Below are 19,115 nucleotides of genomic sequence, written 5' to 3'. Positions count from 1 at the left end.
AAGAACCTGACTTTTTACCTTTGTTCTCTTCTTTTCCATGCCATTTATTTGCAACGATGAGCATAAATATAATGCAGCTTAAATAAGAAAAGAAGTCCTTGATACTTAGAGGGTCAATAACCCAGTCAAATTTTACTGAGTGATGGGCAGACTAAGGTGCAAGAGTGATTTTTCCCACTAATGCGCATCTTAACATTGTGTGATTTTTAAAGGTAGATACCAGAATAAGGAACATATGTCACACAATCTCAATAATCACTAGATTGTTTTTTTTTTAACTTTTTAATGTTTTTTAAAATTTATTTTTGAGAGAGAAAGACAGCATGAGCCAGGGAGGGTGAGAGAGGAGGGAGATACAGAATCTTAAACAGGCTCCAGGCTCTGAGCTGGCTGTCAGCACAGAGCCTGACGCGGGGCTCGAACCCACAAACTGTGAGACTGAGCCAAAGTTGGACGCTTAACCAACTGAGCCACCCAGGTGCCCCTTACTTACACTGTTTTTAATCCTAGCCTCCTAAAAGCATCTAGAAGCATCTATTAGAGTCACACCCATGTGATGCTGTGGTGTTCATGCATTATTCCCCCCTAAATTTCTTCACTATTATACAATCTTTGAAGAAAGACTAAGCACCAAAAAGTCATTTTTCAAACTATTAGTTATATCATATGTCCACAATAATATATATTGACATTGTCTTTAATTTCCTGAGGACTAAACAAAAAACTAAGGGTATTCTGGTTTGGAAGAACTTTTTTTTTTTTTTTGACATGTGTGTTTTTGTGTGTGTGTGTGTGTGTTCACCTGTTGGCAAATCCACAAATTTTCTGTCAGTTACAAGATGGTAGGCTTCATGGTTCTGTCCCATTCTACTGCTTTGATAGCATGATCGTATTTGCATGTCCCAGTCAGCGATTGTGGAGAGGTGCCAGTTGCCATGGTGAGGAATATGATGTCCAACATCAAATCTAGTCATGAGATGGGGATGACCTTTGAAAAGCCACATGTAAATATTTATTTTCAAAGGTACAACGGCTCCTTTGGAAGCCTGGGTCACTTGAGTGGTTTTCTTTTCAATGAATCATCAAAATGAGAAGTCTGTTACCATATAATTTCCCTTTTTGCTTTAATAAACTTCTGCTGTCCTCTATCCTTGGCCCTTTTGGCTAAGAATCAAAACCCATGTTATAAAACTTCATTCTCTTTTTTAGTTATAAATGTGTTCAAACTGTCTAATTTGTCCAGATTATGGCCACAGAGCTGACCTGACAGCATAGGTTTGTTATGGTGCCTCACCCTGAGCTCAGAAATGGGCTCTCCCATTTTTCTATGGGTCATGCATGTGTACCAGATGTTTCATGCCAGTCAGGCTAACTCTTTAGACATCAAAGAAGCACTCTCCATAACGGTTTTTTTTCTAAGAACTGATAATCAAAACGTTAGTAGGATTTTTTTTTTTAATACAGGCTTTTTGCCTTTTGGGATTACTTGTCAAATTAAGTAAAAAGAAAAATCCATTAAAAAGCCTTTAGTAAGGTTTCTTAGAACCAGAAGTTTGCACAAATTTTGTACTGCCATCCTGAATGATATTAGTTTAAACTATTAAACTAATTAGTTTAGGACTTAACTATTAACAAAATGAATAATTTCATTAATTATTATAATGATTAATTAATTATTCAAATGAATAATTAAGTAGCTGAACTGTTTTAATCAATAATTTAAATCCACACATTAGTTTTATAAAATGACCTATTTTCTGCTGCTGAAAGATGCAAGTTATGACTGCATTTTCTCCACCCTCACTGATCAATATGCTCCAGGTTTGATACATACGGAATCTGGGAAATAGAGACTAAAAGGTGCTTCTTCTATCAAATGCCCTCCTCTGACAAAGAAAGAAAAGAATCAGAAAGAGAAAAAAGAAACTCTGTTTTGACACATTGTGAGGCTTATGATAACTATGTTTGCCTTTCAGATCCCCAGCTCAAGGGTATAGTGACCAGGTTATATTGCAGGCAAGGCTACTACTTGCAAATGCATCCAGATGGAGCTCTCGACGGAACCAAGGATGACAGCACTAATTCTAGTAAGTGACAACCTCAGGCCACCCCGTGAACACACTTGGTAGAAGATAACGCTGCTGCTTAAATGACTTCTTTTTTTTTTAATTTTTTAATGTTTTATTTATTTGTAGGAGAGAGAGAGAGAGAGAGAGACAGCGTGAGCAGGGGAGGGTCAGAGAGAGAGGGAGTCACAGACTGAAACAGGCTCCAGGCTCTGAGCTGGCAGTCAGCAAATAGCCCGACGCGGGGCTTGAACCCACAAACTGCGAGATCATGACCTAAGGGAAAGTCGGACGCTTAACCGACTAAGCCACCCAGGCGCCCCTGTTTAAATGACTTCTTAAGATACATTTACAAATACTTGTTATGTTGGTTCATTTTTACAAATGTTACACACCAGAATGCCATTTACTGTTGTGCTTGGACCACATGGATGAAAACATTAACAGCAACAAAAGAAAGCTCTCATTTTAAGATAATTAGAAGGTATCTTCTCTTTTTTTTCCAAAATAATTGTTACATCCAGCATTGTTGTTACTTTTCATCTTCATTATCCTAAAAGCCGAATAAGGACACCAATGTTTCCAGAGGAAAGCTGAATCCGTGTTTACTTTGGAAAAACTATTTTTTATCAGGCCTGTAGCTTTTCAGTGGTAATTGTGGAAATTCAAGAGCGATAAGGATTATTTGTTTCAAATAATGGAAATGGAATTTTTCAAATTATTTGCATTCAACATGAAAAGATAGTATCTTTTTTACAGAGAGGATGTGAAGGTTCAGTGCCTTTGAATACATTGTTCAAAATGTTTAACTACTTTATGTATTTTGGTCTGTGATGATTTTTCTTTAATTGAAAAGCCACTGACTCTTCGTTGTATTAGTGTCTGCCTTCACTTTACTATTTTTTGATAAGGAATAATTCTTTGTGTTTTCAGTCTGGTGTCTCTTCTTATTCAATTGTCGTTTTCCCTTCCCATTTTCTGTTTATTCTGGCACATCTGTTTAATTTAGAACATTAGTTCTAAAACAGACACTTTCCACTGCTCAGGAGAATGAATGAAAAGCAAAAACTGATTTATTGGAGATATTTATTCACATATTACTAGTGGATCAGGAGTGGATATGAATCTTTTCCTCCATTTAACATTAGCCCTTCATTTATAGAACATCATTCCATGAGAAGAAGGGAGGTTTTGAATATACATAACCAAATTATAGGCACTTTCTGTTTTAAATTCTAGTAATCAAATTTTCAGTAGCACCAAGATCAGCTAATAATATAAAGGAGACTGTTTTTGCATTTGGTGTCACTATGTGAAATGTCAATATTTTTCTAGCCACTGTGTTTACCTCTTAGACTTTGGACCTCACTTTATTTAATTTTTTTTTCAACTTAAAAATTTTCTGTTTGTCTGCATTTTCTTCCTTTTCAATCTCTAATCTTTTTCTCTCTTCCTCTCTTTGTGTCTATTATATTGTCCTTCTGTACTTTTAAACTTTTTCTTATTGAATTTGTTCATTGATTTTTTTTGTCAAGTGGTTTATTTCCTTCTTTGATTTAGAGAAAAGAGAAGGTAAAGCAATTCAAACACAAGGAAGGAAGAGAAAGCTTTTTTATTCTTCAGACTGATGTCAACCATTGTTTACTTGTTGGGATTTTGATATTAGGATGAACTTTTTAAAATTGTAAAGACTTGACCATCTTTGACCTATAAAAGATGTCAGTTTCTTCTAGTTCAAACTAATGCATGTGTGTCTATTCATTTTCTTCTCCCTATCTTTTTCTCCTTACCCATTCTTTGACAAAAGGCATTCTCTTTTTCTTATGTCTTATACTTGTGGACTCTCAAGATTTGTAAGTTCTGATGCCTTCATGCAATGTCTACTGCAAGAACTATGTCATTCGGACTGAGAGGTTGAGGCCATCTGTTATGATGAAGTTTTCAAGAAAGGAAATAAACCATAGCTGAATGAAAATGCTGCTTAGTTGGGCTTCTCAAAACTAATTTCCTTCACAGGTTTTATGCATTGCCCCCTACCTTCTTCTTTGGTTTTTGTAATGCCAAACAAATTGGTTATTTTTAACAATGGGAATCAATATAGAATTAAGAAGTATTAGGTAGATGTTGTCTTTTAAAAGCTTATTGTTTCAGAAATGAATAAGAAGCACAATATTTTCTTTTCTTTTTTTTTTTTTAATATTTTTGTTTATTTCTAGGAGAGAGAGAGAGAGACAGCGTGAGCAGGGGAGGGTCAGAGAGAGAGGGAGTTACAGACTCTGAAACAGGCTCCAGGCTCTGAGCTGGCAGTCAGCACAGAGCCCGACGCGGGGCTCGAACCCACGAACCGCGAGATCATGACCTAAGCAAAAGTCGGACGCTCAACCGACTAAGCCACCCAGGCGCCCCATGAGCACAATATTTTCTAAACTGTGAAAGTGCGGATGTACACATTATCTGCGCGCGCGCGCGTACACACACACACACACACACACACACACACACACACAATTGTATCTGTTATCCGAACAGTATTAAACACTAAACTGGAAAGCTGAGACTAGACACTAAAGGACACACAGCCTTCTGTTCTCTAAATGTCTAGGGCTTCTTTTCTCCTGCTGTGTAACCGCATTTGAAGGAACAAGAGTCTCTGGCAGCACTTACAATCCTCTCTATCCCCCTAATACTGGTGAGGAACAGTTTGAAAACTGAAGAAGGGACAGGATGTCCTGTATAGAAGCCTCAGAATGAAGTCCTAGTGCCCACACTCAAGGGACTTGCATTCCTGTGCAAAGAGCTGGCCCGTACCTTCTGTTATTATAAGTTATGTTGCATTTTATGTGCCCTTTCAGCCAGTTGGGTTAGTTTTGTTGCCATTTCAACATTTTCCAAGACATTACAGAATAGAGAAAAAAACAGGGTAAGATATAGATTCTCTCCTCAAAAGGCAATAAAAATTGTATGACCATAAAATTTAATAAAACGTGACAGGACTACAGTAGCTTTATAATAGCCATAGGGATTACTGATTCACTCTACTTTGTGTACCATCACTTTTGTGATTGAAAAACAGTTTTAAGGTAGGATTTTAAGATTGTTTTCTTTTCTCTGATTCATTACAGTCGTCTTATGAATCTTGAGAAAATCCTAAGCCATGAGACGTATTCTGTAAAAATGAGGGTGAGCACTAGAGATGTGGGCAGGCAGCACTGCCCTACTAGTTTGATGAAGGGCATTATGTAATACTTCACAAATGCATTCCAGATTTTTGATAATTCTCTGAATCCAAATCAAGGATTAGTAATCTGTAAGTAGGAAAAATAACTTAAAAGTCACCATGCTGCCACCTTGAAAGTTACTATGACAAAACTGAGGCTTGAGCCTTCAAATCTTCGTGATTTGACACATATCCCACAACTAAACATGAGCTTATTTAGAACCAGGTAAAGTCAGAACCACCCTACTAAGCTGCCTTTGTCAAGATTTTTAGGTGAGTAGAGAAGAGAGAGAAAGGCCAGCAGACAGGTGAACCTGACCCTAACATCCTCCCTGGATTTTCCAGCCCGAGATGTAGAAATCTCCAGAAGGGAAAGTGTGGCAAGACAGTGATTGATGATGGATGATTGGTCCTAATAGACAAGATACTGTAGCAACTTGACTGCTTATTATTGGCTTCCATGTGCCCTGGAAACATCTTCCATAGAAAGAAGTGAGCACGTAGGTTACATCATCACATGCTAATTTCTAGGGGTGTATTCATTTAAAATTCTTAGAGCTTCCCATCTATCTACTAAACATTAGCATTACCATGAACTATGGCATTTAATTAGGGGGTGGTTTTCTTTTACCCTCTTTTGCTTTTGGGGATGTCCTGAGGTTTTCCTATGCTCTCAAACTTAATTGTTCCCGCTAAGAGATTTAATAAATGCTACAAGCATCCTCTCACCTTAGAAATTCCTGACCTGATAATTTGATGTGTAAAAATGGCCCGTCACTCACAGCTACCACCACCCTACAGGCCTTGGGATGGCTGTTCCCATCTTGGCTGTACTTTAGGGTCAATTGAGGAGCTTTAAAAATTTTTTCTTATACCCTAAACCCTAAACTCACTTCCAGAGATTATTATTTAACTTAATTATTCTGTGGTTGGGCATGGCTATCTTGTTTTATGAATACAGCTAATGTTAAAGTATATCCAGGATTGAAAATCACTATTGTATAGAAAACTAGAGTGTTCCCCAGAATAAACAAAGCATGAACATCTTATTATTCTGACTCCCCTAGGCTTTGTGACATTGCTTTATAATTATATAAAAGACAAAAGGAATGGAAAAGACAATGGTACCTCAATTAATGTGGGTATCTGTGGTTTTAATTACCACCATGGACACATCACAGTTAGCTCTGAATGGGCTTCCGCATGACAATGGTTATATGGATTCACTGTGACTCATCATTCTGTAAATGATATTAAATGACATTTTAGAATTCAGGTCCCAACCCAAATCCTAGAAAAAAAAAAAAAAATCCTAAGATGGGTGTTCATCTTAGGCTATCATCTATACTTTTTCTCTTTCCCATACCACATTATTTTGAAGATTTAAGGATGTACTTGTTTTCTAGAATTTTACTCTCTGGTCTATATCAAATATATGGCACCTATAAATACCATTGGGAATGTATGAAGATTAGAATAATTAAGTTTGAATAGGTTAAGTTAGAATAGTTTTGAAGGACAGGCATCCAACTATGTTTTTCCTCCAAAACTTTTATGTATAAATCAGGAATTGTTCTATGGAGCCCATCCTTTCAAAATATAAGGGAGATGGGACAGTTTAGGTGTTCTGACCAAGAGTGAAATTGGCCAGTAGCCCTGTCTCACAAAGAATACTGAGTTACAATGACACAAGTACCACGTACTACCCAATGACTCCCACTCATGTTTACTATTAAGTAATGGAAGTGAGCAAGTTTACGACTCATTCTTCTGTAACATAAGCCCCTAGAATCCCATGGAAAACAGCTTAGTGATCTCATTAGCTTGCATCATGAAAGCTAATATCCACTTAACCATTTGGCCCCTGAGTATTCCTATAAGAATGATTAATTATGGCGATGGCCCACCATGTCCCTTTCATCACAGGCATCTTGACATCTTGGAATCAGTAACATGTAATAACTGGAAGAGAGGGTGTAAATTTCCCCCACCCTATTCAGAGAAAACACGTGGTGCCTCAGAATTGAATAGAAATTAAATTATAAAGTCCATTTTTAATTATGTATCTAGTAGACCCATAGATTGAAGCCAAAATTACCCACATTTTTCAAACTATTCGTCTTTTGTGGAATACACTTGAGAACCTAAACCTCAGGTATTTTGTTTACACATTTACTTCAGCACTTCAGAGCTGCCGTTACCTGTTCTGGCCTGGTCCAGTTGGTTGGAATTACTTGTGAATTAAGACCTTGAGTGGGAGCATATAACCGTGCTGTGGATAATAATAGCTCTCTTATAAATGTATTTACATTAAAGTCCCCCAAATCGTGAAGGAATTAATACTAAGAATGGTGGTAGAATACCCACAAAAGAGTCAACATGTAACCCCAGCATGGCAATACGTTAAAGGAACATTAAGACTTTTTTAAAAACTCAGTGATAACATTGCTATGTGTACTATGTAAAAAAATATAAAAATACTTTTCTGGTCAGTAAGGGAGGAAGTGAAACATGGAAATATATCTTGTAGATGGGTAAAGTTGAACACTTTCCCCTCTTTTACTTTAGTTATCACTCATAGTTTTATGAGATGTTAGTAAAGAAAATGTCTCTCTCTAGAACGTGCATGCGTTCACTATGATTCGTTCTTTCTAAACTGAGCATATTGCCAGGTGCACACCTTTTCTGGGATCTGCTGGGCATCTCATGTTGGTTCAGCAAGATTAATTTCTTTTTGAAATTACCTCTTAAACTTCTGGCCTGTCCTACATTGCAGTGATAAAGCACACCTTCTGCTTGAAAGAACAGACTAGGCATTCAACTTGGAATTTTTTAAATTCCACTCTTTGAGAGTCTTGAGATTTTTTTGGCATCAAACAGTGCCCGATACTGTGACTGGAATCATGATTACAGTCTTGATTCTGTGTCTTGGTCCACCAGTTCTTCAAAATGCTATAGGCGGACGGCTAAGATCTACCAATTGAAACGCAAGGGCTAATTTTACCCATTGCAGGTACGTCTTCATTAGAAAGAGAAATAAAAGTTAATTAATTGACTTCTCAGAAGGCTGTAAAAAAGATGATTTTTTTTAAATAAAAGAAATGAGAGAGAGAAAAGTGATGGCAAAGTTTTGTTTCCCCTGCCCATTTGTGACAGGCCATGTTTATCTTTACAGCACTGTTCAACCTCATACCAGTGGGACTGCGCGTTGTTGCCATCCAGGGAGTGAAGACAGGATTGTATATAGCCATGAATGGAGAAGGTTACCTCTACCCATCAGTAAGTAACATGCCAAAGATGTTGGCCATTCATTCAATATTTGCAAAAAAATGGGAGCAGCAACAACAAAAAATGAGAAGGATCTATGTCTATTGACTCTGCTATCCTTGCTTTAATATTTGATCTTGACTACGGTGCTGTAAGGGCTGTTTATTCATTATTCATTAATGTCTGATAATATCAGTACATCAAGTGGAAGAGTAATATTACCTCTTAAAATTGTGCGTTTGCATATTTTAAAAAATGAACTAGTTTGTAGAAAATTGAATGATTTTGAAAGAGTTGATGTTAAAATAATCTTTATTTCTATTTAGAAATGTACTTGTCGTAGAGAGTTTCTTGTAAGACATTATTTTATAAGAAGAAACAGAATTAATGTGAATTCTAAAAAGGAAAATTTAAAGAGAGTAGTTCTTTTTTAAAAAAAATTCAAATTGTGTCAAGGTTTTATGGGGGGAAAGATTTGTAATATAAAATGTATGTTGACCTTAAATCTAAGTAAGGCAAAAATTTGTTTTGTGTTAATGTATACTAGAAGTTGAGCACTTTTTTAGTCATATGACCTTTACAATATTTACTATTTACAAATAATTTACATTCAGATATGCTGTATCCATACATTATAATGGAGGTAGAATTAATTTCTGCTGCAGGACCAAACAATAGAGACTTAGATGAAAGTATTTCTTTTCTCCTTTGAGCAAAAGTTGACAGATTAAATTCATGGTACCTCAAAGAAAAATGCTCTTATATGGGTTTGTATATCATCTTCATTTAAATTCTTTAAAACTCTGCTGTTACTAAATATTATCATCAAAAAACTACATGTAAACATGTACAAACATTACACACATCTCCTACACACACACACACACACACACACACACACACACACACAATCATTCTCTGGGGCATTTCTTGAGCAAATCTGGGAAATCCTGTCAAAGAAAATGAAATTCGAGCTGCGGATTCCCTCTGCGGTGAACTGGAAAATGTTCTTGTTATTTTGGAAGCTTCATCTGAGTTCCCTGAAGGGTGTTCCTGCACACAGGCCTGGGCCTCACATTATGTAAATTGTGTTCTGTTGCCCAAGATGAATATTCAACATACTGAGAGCAAGATCAAGCTAGAATTCCCTATCCTCCCCTTTAAGAGAAATATGATTCAGATAAAGATCACTTTCTGGAGATGCCTTCTTTCAGATACAAGTCAATTTTATGAGTTTGACATTTGTTCTGTTATTTTTGTTTCTTTCTTTCCTCCAAGGTAATCTTTGAGATACCTAAAAATTATTAGTGGCAGTATCTGCCATAATTTCTAGGTCTCTGTTTCCGTTAATGATTTTATCATATTGTTTGTTGTGCTCTGATACATGTGTTGATGTCAGAGGGACATGTGAATCTTTATTTTATCTTTTTGCTACTGAGGAAGGTGTTTCTAGTTCTTTTGTGATGAGGTTGCACATGAATACCATTTTTTAAAGTAATGAATATCATATTGAGTGTGTATCTTTGTCGAAAATACAAGTTCAGGTTATGTTTGGTGCAAAGCAGCTGCAGCAGTAATAGAAGTGAGGAAGGCACTAATGCCAGTCCATATGGCCTCCTGCCCAGGAATCAGGTCTCATAAGGCCAGCTATGGGTGATATCATCTGCCCCAGGATTTTTTTCAGTGTTGACCCATTATTTTCTGTTCTCAACCTCCATGGTTCTCCAGTTCCTTGGCATCTGTGCCTTCCGTTTGGTGGTTTGATTCTTGACTTATAGACGTTGCCTTTCTTCTCTTCCCATCTTGACTCTTCACTTTGAATCCAGGGTCTGGTAAAAGATACTCTATCTGCCCCTCCCCTCCCCTGAGAGAGCCCCACTGCCTAGGCCAGGGCTTTACAATCCTCAGCTATCTTGCAGCAAAAGCTCTTCAATACAAATCAAATGCAATTTCCAGTCTTTACTATTACTCCATAGTCAAAGTGCTATTTATTTCAATGTAATGAACTGTGAACTTTAAATATTTCAGTAAAAAGAATATACTTCTGGGGCACATGGGTGGCTCAGTCAGTTGGGTGGCTGACTTTCACTCAGATCATAATCTCATGGCTTGTGAGTTCAAGCCCCGTGTTGGGCTCTGTGCTGACAGCTCAGAGCCTGGAACCTGCTTTGGGTTCTGTATCTCCCTCTCTTTCTGTCCCTCCTCTGCTCACACTCTGTCTCTCTCTTTCTCAAAAATAAATAAGAATTAAAAAATTTTTAAAAATATATTTCCATAGTCAGTTATCTATTTCATAATTAGTGAGTGTTCACTAGGTTAATAATATAGCACAACACAATATAACACTTGTGATACTATATAATAATAATAGATCTACTTCTATAGTAATAATAATGGCCAATATTTATATGATAAATACTGCCCAACACCATTCTAAGCACTGTACAGTATTAGCTCATCTAATCCTATTGAGCATATGCTTTTAAAATGGTGATACTGATGTACAGAGAGTGTAAGAATCTGTGCAGTCACCCAGGTAGTAAATAGAGAAGACAGGATTTGAGCATTAATGGTCTGACTCATTAGCTTACATTTTAGACTGTTTCACTATAATGCTTCCATGTGCCAGACATTTTTCATCATATGGTCTGGCACCTATTCTAACAAGAAGCTATAAACACATAATGATGTAAGGAAAACCTTTAGGGATTTGCTACCTAGGGAACAAATTTCATTTCAATTATTAAGAAGTATAATTTGAAACATGATCCTTTTCCTTTGGAGATTCTCAAATTCAAAAACAGTAATCGTAGAAAATTACATCTATCTGGGGAAAGTTTGATATTATATACTGGGCATTTAATATTCTTAAAATTTATTACATGTAACATTTGAAATTTAAATTTGAAAAAGCCATGCCAGGAATGCCTGGATGGCTCAGTAGTTCAATCCTCCGACTTCAGCTCCAAAAAGTCATGATCTCAAGGTCCATGTGTTGGAGCCCCGCTTAGGGTTCTGTGCTGACAGCTTGGAGCCTGGAGCCTGCTTCAGATTCTGTTTCCCTCACTCTCTGCCCGTCCCCTGCTCTCTCTCTCTCTCTCTGTCTGTCTCAAAAATAAACACTAAAAAATTTTTTTTAAAGAGCCATGCCACACCTGGCTAACTCAACTAAGAGATTTGACTCTAGTCAACCTCAGGTTTAAAGAAAAAAGTGATAAAGTCTCAGAAAAAAAAGGAATCTGTTTTAAGCTTATGCCCACTTTAAAAAGATCAACTTAATGTTTGCACAGTGAAACCCAGTGCCCAATATGGGACCAATTTTACTGAGGATCCATAGATTTAGAAGATAGGCAATAAAATATGCAGATCATTCAAAATGAATTCTGTTGAATAAAAATCACATTAGTGCTTTGGCTCAAGGTGCGTATTTCTCTATTTGCATTTCAGGAAGTAATTCTCATAAGCCTCTGCCATCCAAATAAAGATTTTCAATTTGTCAGATAATTTCACCTCGGGTGGAGGGGTGGAACAAAAAAGTCTGAAATGTAAATAAACACGTTTCTGATGCTGAAAGCACATGTTCCCTGTGGCATCTTTCCTTTGATATGACAATAGTGGTCATAATAATTATAATATGTGGTCATAATAATTATAATATGTTCCGCAGAGATGTATCTTATGAGATTTAATGCTAGATATAAACAATTTGCTCAAAGGTAGAAGACAGGTTGCAAAGTGGTAGAATAGAAACTGACAAAGAAATACTTACATTAAAGAATTAGTTTAATATGATGTTGGGAAATACATGTATTTTGAAAAACTATAAACTGTCTATAGCACTATGAGGAACTTCTTTTTTTCAAGCAAGCTATGACTTTGAAAGACTAAGAAAATCGTCTGTAGAGAGAAACAGTTTGAAGGTAAATTCTGAATACTTGAAGAACTCGGAATGAAAGGAAAAGATTGGGGCAGAGAGAGATAAGAGTGGGAATCAGATGTGTTTCTGATAAGAGAAGAGAAAAAGGTGAAGCAGGGAGGAGGGGAAAGACATTGATGGTGGGTAGAACCCTGGGCTTTCTCGGGACACCTCGACCCCAGATCCAGCCAAGACCCGTGTTGTCATTCATGCCCAGTCTCTGACTCTCAAGCTTCTCATCTGTAAAATTAAAAAGTTTCCCTGGATACTTTAAGTTAATTTGGGTGATTTAAAATTCTAGTTTTAGTCTGTTTGATTTTTCTGAATGATGACATGAACAACGTACATAAAATGTTTAAAGATTCATTATTGCTCTTATCACAGGCTTACATTTATGAGAATATCATATTTCAAATGGTGATATAAATATTCCTGTTACCCAAATGCAAGCACTTGGGGAGGCAGTAAGCCCTGGGGCTCTCCTGACATTAATATTTGCTCTGAGTTTCTTAACCAAGTGGTACAACTGGAAAGGAAGAAAATCCTTTTTCATGTGGGTTTTTTAAATGAATCAAAAAAGTACACTGCTACTGTGTTTTGTAATTATTTGGGTTCAAAGAATCACCTGGAAACAGGAAGAAAAGGTAGATTCCTTGGGTCAGACTCCCAATATTTCAGTTCATTGGGTTTAGTGGGAGGCCCAGGAACCTAAAGTTTAATAAACTATCTAGTGAGTGAGTCAAAAGCTGGTAGCCCAATAATCAACAACCACAAAGCAATTATTGTTGAAATGGCTGGTGGGGGAGATGATGGTCGCTTTAGGCCAAGGTAGGAAGAGTAGAGTTGGTAGGCAGACCACCTAGGCACAGAACCCAACACTGAGTAGAAAAAAATATTTGGCTTTCCTAACTCCCTTTGCCCCTAAGTTGAAGTTTGCAGAAATGTGAAGCTGTTCTGTCGTCTTCTTCACTAAATCAGCAACCCAACTATTGATACACAGTGAATGTGGAAGGAGGGGGGTATGAAATGGTCTTTAATTCAGGAAAATAAGGTAAATGCCATATATTCTGCAAAAACACGTTTAATGACCTCAAAGCCTTATCTACTATATGTGAGATAGTTCTACAATATTGTACTCCCATCTTTCAGCAGTGTTTTCATGAGCCTCTTCTGCAAAGGTGGTTTTGCTTCTGTACTTCTGTGCCAGCAGGCATCTCAACATATCTTGATGTTGTATTGCTTCAACATCGCAAAGCATCCCGGACGGGAAAGCCTCAGACTCCCTGCCTCATTTTCCATCAATCATACATCTTCCTACAGAGCCCATAGCTCTCATAAAATTGGATGGAACAATGCTATTTTCCTCTTGACACTGTTCTTCTGTTCATTGCTCAAGTTTAGGGTGTAGAAATGGAACTGACTTGTTTTATCACAGTGTGGTGCCTAATTTCCCTCCAGCTTTCCTATTCTTTCCCGAGGGTTACTCATATACAGATACACAGAATCATTCACCCATATTTCTATGCATATGGAGTGTTGTGTGAGTTTTCTGGCCATCGTCGATACCCATCCTGTCCTGTGTAGCATCTATGGACACCTATTCTCAGGAAACAGCTCACTGTGTATCCCTGTGTTGCTAAGTACTCTGTCCATGCCTCCCGTTTGTTTGTTTATTTATTTATTTATTTATTTAGGCACTAGATAGTTCAGGGGGTTAATCAAGTAATCTGAACTACATCCACCATCAATGGCCATCAATATCCTTTGTCTGTAAACCAAGGCCCTCAGGAGCATCTGAAAACTGCTGACCTAGGGAACAGCCTCTCATACGCTGCCCCCTGTGAGCATGGAGGCAAAACTATAACCAAGTAGGAATCTGTGTTCGTCAGGTTACACAGAGATGCCCTTTTCAGAATGGAAATGTCTCTGTCTTTCATCCTTCCATCTTGAGCTCTCTGAATGGCTCAGTTTCTTTATTTTAAAAAGTGTATTAACTTTGTGGTGATTATTCATATCTCTGTTATTTGAACAGTCTCTGAGCTGATATGCGTGTTCTTCTGCACAAACAATATCTAAAACATTTCGAGACTATATATATGTATATAATTTGTGTGTATATATTTTTGTATTTCATTGGGATTAGGTATTGTGCTTAAATTATACACACATTTATTCACATGATTATACTTTTGGTCAGAGTATTTTTATTTCTTTTTATAAAATGTTAAATAATAGTTTTCAAATGTGCACATGTTTTAAAGCTTTACTTGCTATGCTTAAAAAAATATTTCTTTTTTCATTGGGTTTCCCTATGGTTCCTGCCACGTTATGACTCAGTTGGATATATTGCCCGATTTGAAAATGACTATTATCCTTTCTTGATATTTTGGCTAAGATAATTTATAGTAACAAGGAAGCAGGTATGGCACTTTAGTTAATTTTCCTCCAGTATTCATGTAATTCCCACGACACTGAACACTGATGCACAGAATAATTGATTATGACAAAGGCAAGGATGCTGTCATTCTATTTAGGGTCACTTGCCAGAAGGAAAGATCAATTGAGGAACAAATGCAAATGGTAGACTGCATGTAACTAATTTGAAGCAGCCTTTTGGCAAAAGAAAGATATGAAACACCCCATGTTAGGTTGATGGTAGGCAATAAAAATAATTAAATGTATTTTTAGACTATCCAAGTTCCAGTATCATTTTATGGAGTGTGAAGGCATTAGCTGGGATTGAGGGAGAGAAGACACTGAAGCTTAAGAGGAAGAAGAGGGGAAAAAGGAAAATGGAAAGGAGACCACAAACCAGCAGTGGGGAGATACACGAGGCAGCATTAGGGAAAGAGGAGAGAAAGGAAAGAGGAGCAGATAGCAAAGGGAAGGAAGCAGGGAAGTCATGTCACAAGGGAAGGAGAGAGGGAGGGCCACGTCTCACTCCATCACCTTCCTGGGACCCCTCTTCCCCACCTCCCTGCCCCCAGCCCTGACTCCTGGCTCCAGCTTCCCACTCTGGAGTGGAAAAAACAAGACCCTCTCTCTAGAAGCCTAGTCTAGGCTTTCCAACCATACCCCAAATACCTTGTCTGCTCTGGCCCCATGACCACTTTCACCTATTTCCCTTCCCTTAGCCCCCTTCCCAGAATGCTGACTGTGCTTGGTTATTCTCTAGGCAAGGAAACAGTGTGGCCCCACTTGGCTTCTACGGGATTATATCTGTGATGGTGAGGATTAGTGGAAAGAAGCTAGCAACGGTGTGACAGGCACTGCAACAGGCCAGGCAAGGGATGCTGAGGACATACAATGGGATAATATTCAGCCTTAAGGAGGGAGATCCTGTCGTTTGCAACAACGAATATAAGCAAATATGCCAGACACATAAAGAAAACACCTGCATGATCTTACTTGTGGAATCTAAACAAATCAAATACATAGACACAAGACTTGAGCAGTGGTTACCAGGGCCAGGGAGGTGGGAGACATAGGGGAGAAAGAGATAAAAAGAGAGAGACCTAAGTAGGACTTGCAAACTACACCCATTTGTTCTGTTTGGACAGCATTAAGTGCACACGCATGATCTGGGGCAGGGCATGAACGCTACAGTCTACTATTTAGCCACATTGACAACTTCTGCCTAATTTTATGAAGGAAGCTGCTGCACACGTTGACTTTGTTTCTGGGTCTGGAGATGGTGGTATTGGCAACCCCTGGATCAAGGGACTGGAACGGATGAGAGATATTTGGAGTGTTTTCTGAGCAGGTGTGGAAAGAAGTCTGTGGTGGTCTGGATATCGGGGAGGGCTCGCTCTGGGAGGACTGACTCAGGGTTTGCTCTGGGAGGACTGGCCCAGAACCTGGTGCTCAGTGGTGCTCCTCACTGAGAAAACAGAACCCAGAAGGAGGGGGGATGCTTGAGTGGAGGAGCCTGCTGCATTCAGTTCGGGATGTGTTCAGTTTGTCCCCAGAATATGCAGGTGGGTTATAATCCCACTGGTTGACTACTGGATGATGACACAGCTTCTTAAAGACAGCCCTGAAGAATCATGTCTCAGGGATGTCTTTAAAAATGTTCTATGATGGATGGTGATAATTTTCCTTTTGCTTCCTAATATGAGCCAGAAAATGAAGAGATGGGGTGAATGACATCAGCCTAAGTGAAGTTAGATGTTAGAAAGAACTTTATAAAATAACATACTCCTTAAGCAATCTTTCTAATGTATTTTATTTAATTCTCAAGTATATAGAATCCGTACAGGCAATTTTGGACACTGGATAATAAAGCAGAGGACTAGCTGAGTTGAATTCCTAACTTGTATAAGAATGATGCTAAAAACATGGGAGGGAAATATCAGGCCTTCAGATATTCTCATGGTGGTTCACAATCCTCAGCATAAGATACATAAGAGTTACTCAGAGAGCAATGCAGAGAACCAGATCCCAGAACATTAGCCAGAAAGATTCCAATTCAGTGAATCCAGTGTGTCTCAAGAATCAGAATTTTGAATTTGTATCCCAGGCATTTCTAGTTCAGGTGCCTGGAGGAGCACACGTTAATAAACATGAGTCTACTTCACTGTCTCAGGAACCAGGGCATGGAGATTAAATGATTTTCTATTTACCATTGATGATGATGATGGTGATGATGATGATGATGATGATGATGATGATGATGATGATGATGATGTGTACAAGTTCACAGTCTGGCTCAGGCCCTTGCAGTAAGCAGAATGACATGGCTAGAAGTGGTGCTCACCTTTCCTGTTGACCAGGTAAGACGGTCTGTGAGGAAACACAAAGAGAAAAGCTTTGTCTGTGATAGCTCCTCTCAGTCTGGGGAAGAATAGGAAAAGAAATGTGCCCTTGAGCATTGAAATAATATGTGGAAGGACAGGGGCTTTTTGCTGAGACTTGAAAAAATAGAAACAAAGTAAGACACTGAATTTCAAACCAATAGCAGCTGCTGGTTTATCGTCCTGAGAAGGAGAAGTGGTCTCCATCACCTACGGCTCAGGGGAGAAATAGGCCAGAGACAGTCAGCTGGGGGCCACAGGGCACCTGCTGAATTGAAGGACCGATTCAGGCCAAGGGTATCCCGTCAGAGCAGGTTTCTAAAGACAAGAAACCTAGGTTGCTTCAGAAATGAATTCTTTAGGACTTAAAAAAATTTACTAATGAAATAAATATTTTTATTTAATAAATTATTAATTTTTCCTAAACCCCTATTTCCTCTGAGACAGTTTTGTTTTCCTCAAGCAAGGTCTTTCCACACGAGTCTCACTTCTGGACTAGAAGACACTTCCTTCTCCCTCATAGGTGAGTGGCAGTTCCCTGTGCTTCACTCACCTTTAAGCTCCTTTTCCAAGTCCAGTATAGAGAGCAAGTTGATCCCAAACGGATCCATTGTTATACAGATTTCTTAACTATACAAAGCCCATAATACCTACCTCAAAAAAGTAAACAGATAAGTCTAATTACAAAAGGGTCTGCAAGAAATATATGGAAAACTACTTCTACTCAATATAATTACTCAACACTTAAATATGGGCTGAAGAATCAAGCCCTTGCTGGGATGTGTATAATCATGAGTTTATTTATTTATTCACTCATTCAAGAAACACTCTTGGATGCCTTCCACTGACAGCTAATGTCCTGTATGTGCTGGGGCTTCAAAGATAATCAGATGGGACCGAATTAAAAACAACAAAAATCCCCTGAACATCCAATGGATAGGATGTACATCTTGACTAGATGGATTTTAAGGCTCCTATCTTTTCTCAAAGTCTGTGATTCCATGATTGTATTTGTATATTTCTTATCACTTCTTCAATAGTGATGAATTTGTAGGAGGTCTTCAATTTGTAGTTCTTGACTGGTTATTGTTAAGGTAGAATTAATGTCACCAGTAAATTTTATTAATTTATTCCTCAAGTGCCCACCTGTTCATGCTATTTGTGATGCATGTCACTTATCTTTTTCCCCGCTGGAAAACATTAAGCATCAGCAAAGACTATAGGAGCCTGTTTATTTCTCAAGTTAGAATTGCAGAGAAGCACTATTTACACATTCGTTCCCCGAAAGAGCATGATAAACCCACAGAGACAGAACTGGATATGCGATGTCTGCATTCTAACATGGTTATATTTGCATTAATGAAGTGAGTGTTAATGTCTTCACCTTATGAGAGAATCTTGGAGCAAGAAAACAAAACCTGACTTCTGGTGAATCTTGCTAGCACTTCAACATTTTAAAGCAAGCACATGGGGGAGAGGGGCATCTAGATAGCTCAATTGGTTAAGTGTCTGACTTCAGCTCAAGTCATGATCTGACAGGTCATGAGCTCACAGTTAGTGAGTTTGAGCCCCGCATAAGGCTCTGAGCTGTCAGCACTGGAGCCTGCTTTAGATTCTGTGTCTCCCTTTCTCTCTGCTCCTCCCCTGCTCACATGCTCTCTCTCTCTCTCTCTCTCCTTCAAAATTAAATAAACATTAAAAAATTTTTAAAGAAAGCATATGAATAATGATAATTAGAGAAAGGATTTTATTATTTACATATATCCATGAAATGACATCAAATACTTTGTTTTTTAAATTTCCTTTTAGTGTCAAAGAAAAAAATACCATTGAAGTTTGCCATTTTATCCTCATTC

At 38.0% G+C, this 19,115-nt stretch overlaps 1 protein-coding gene across 1 annotated transcript in view; it reads left to right on the top strand.

Annotated features, from left to right (window-relative positions):
* The window catches only part of FGF14 (fibroblast growth factor 14), a 172,986-nt gene that overhangs the window by 44,323 nt on the left and 109,548 nt on the right, over positions 1 to 19,115 (top strand). The window contains exons 2-3 of the mRNA XM_039222032.1: positions 1,977 to 2,087; positions 8,459 to 8,562. Of these exons, the coding sequence (XP_039077963.1) occupies positions 1,977 to 2,087; positions 8,459 to 8,562 (215 nt within the window). The remainder of the gene's footprint in view (positions 1 to 1,976; positions 2,088 to 8,458; positions 8,563 to 19,115) is intronic.

Source organism: Hyaena hyaena, unplaced genomic scaffold (genome assembly GCF_003009895.1).
Source record: "Hyaena hyaena isolate Hyena2069 unplaced genomic scaffold, ASM300989v1 scaffold_1037, whole genome shotgun sequence".
In the NCBI taxonomy this organism is placed as follows: domain Eukaryota; kingdom Metazoa; phylum Chordata; class Mammalia; order Carnivora; family Hyaenidae; genus Hyaena; species Hyaena hyaena.
This window is presented reverse-complemented; position numbering and strand designations above follow the sequence as displayed.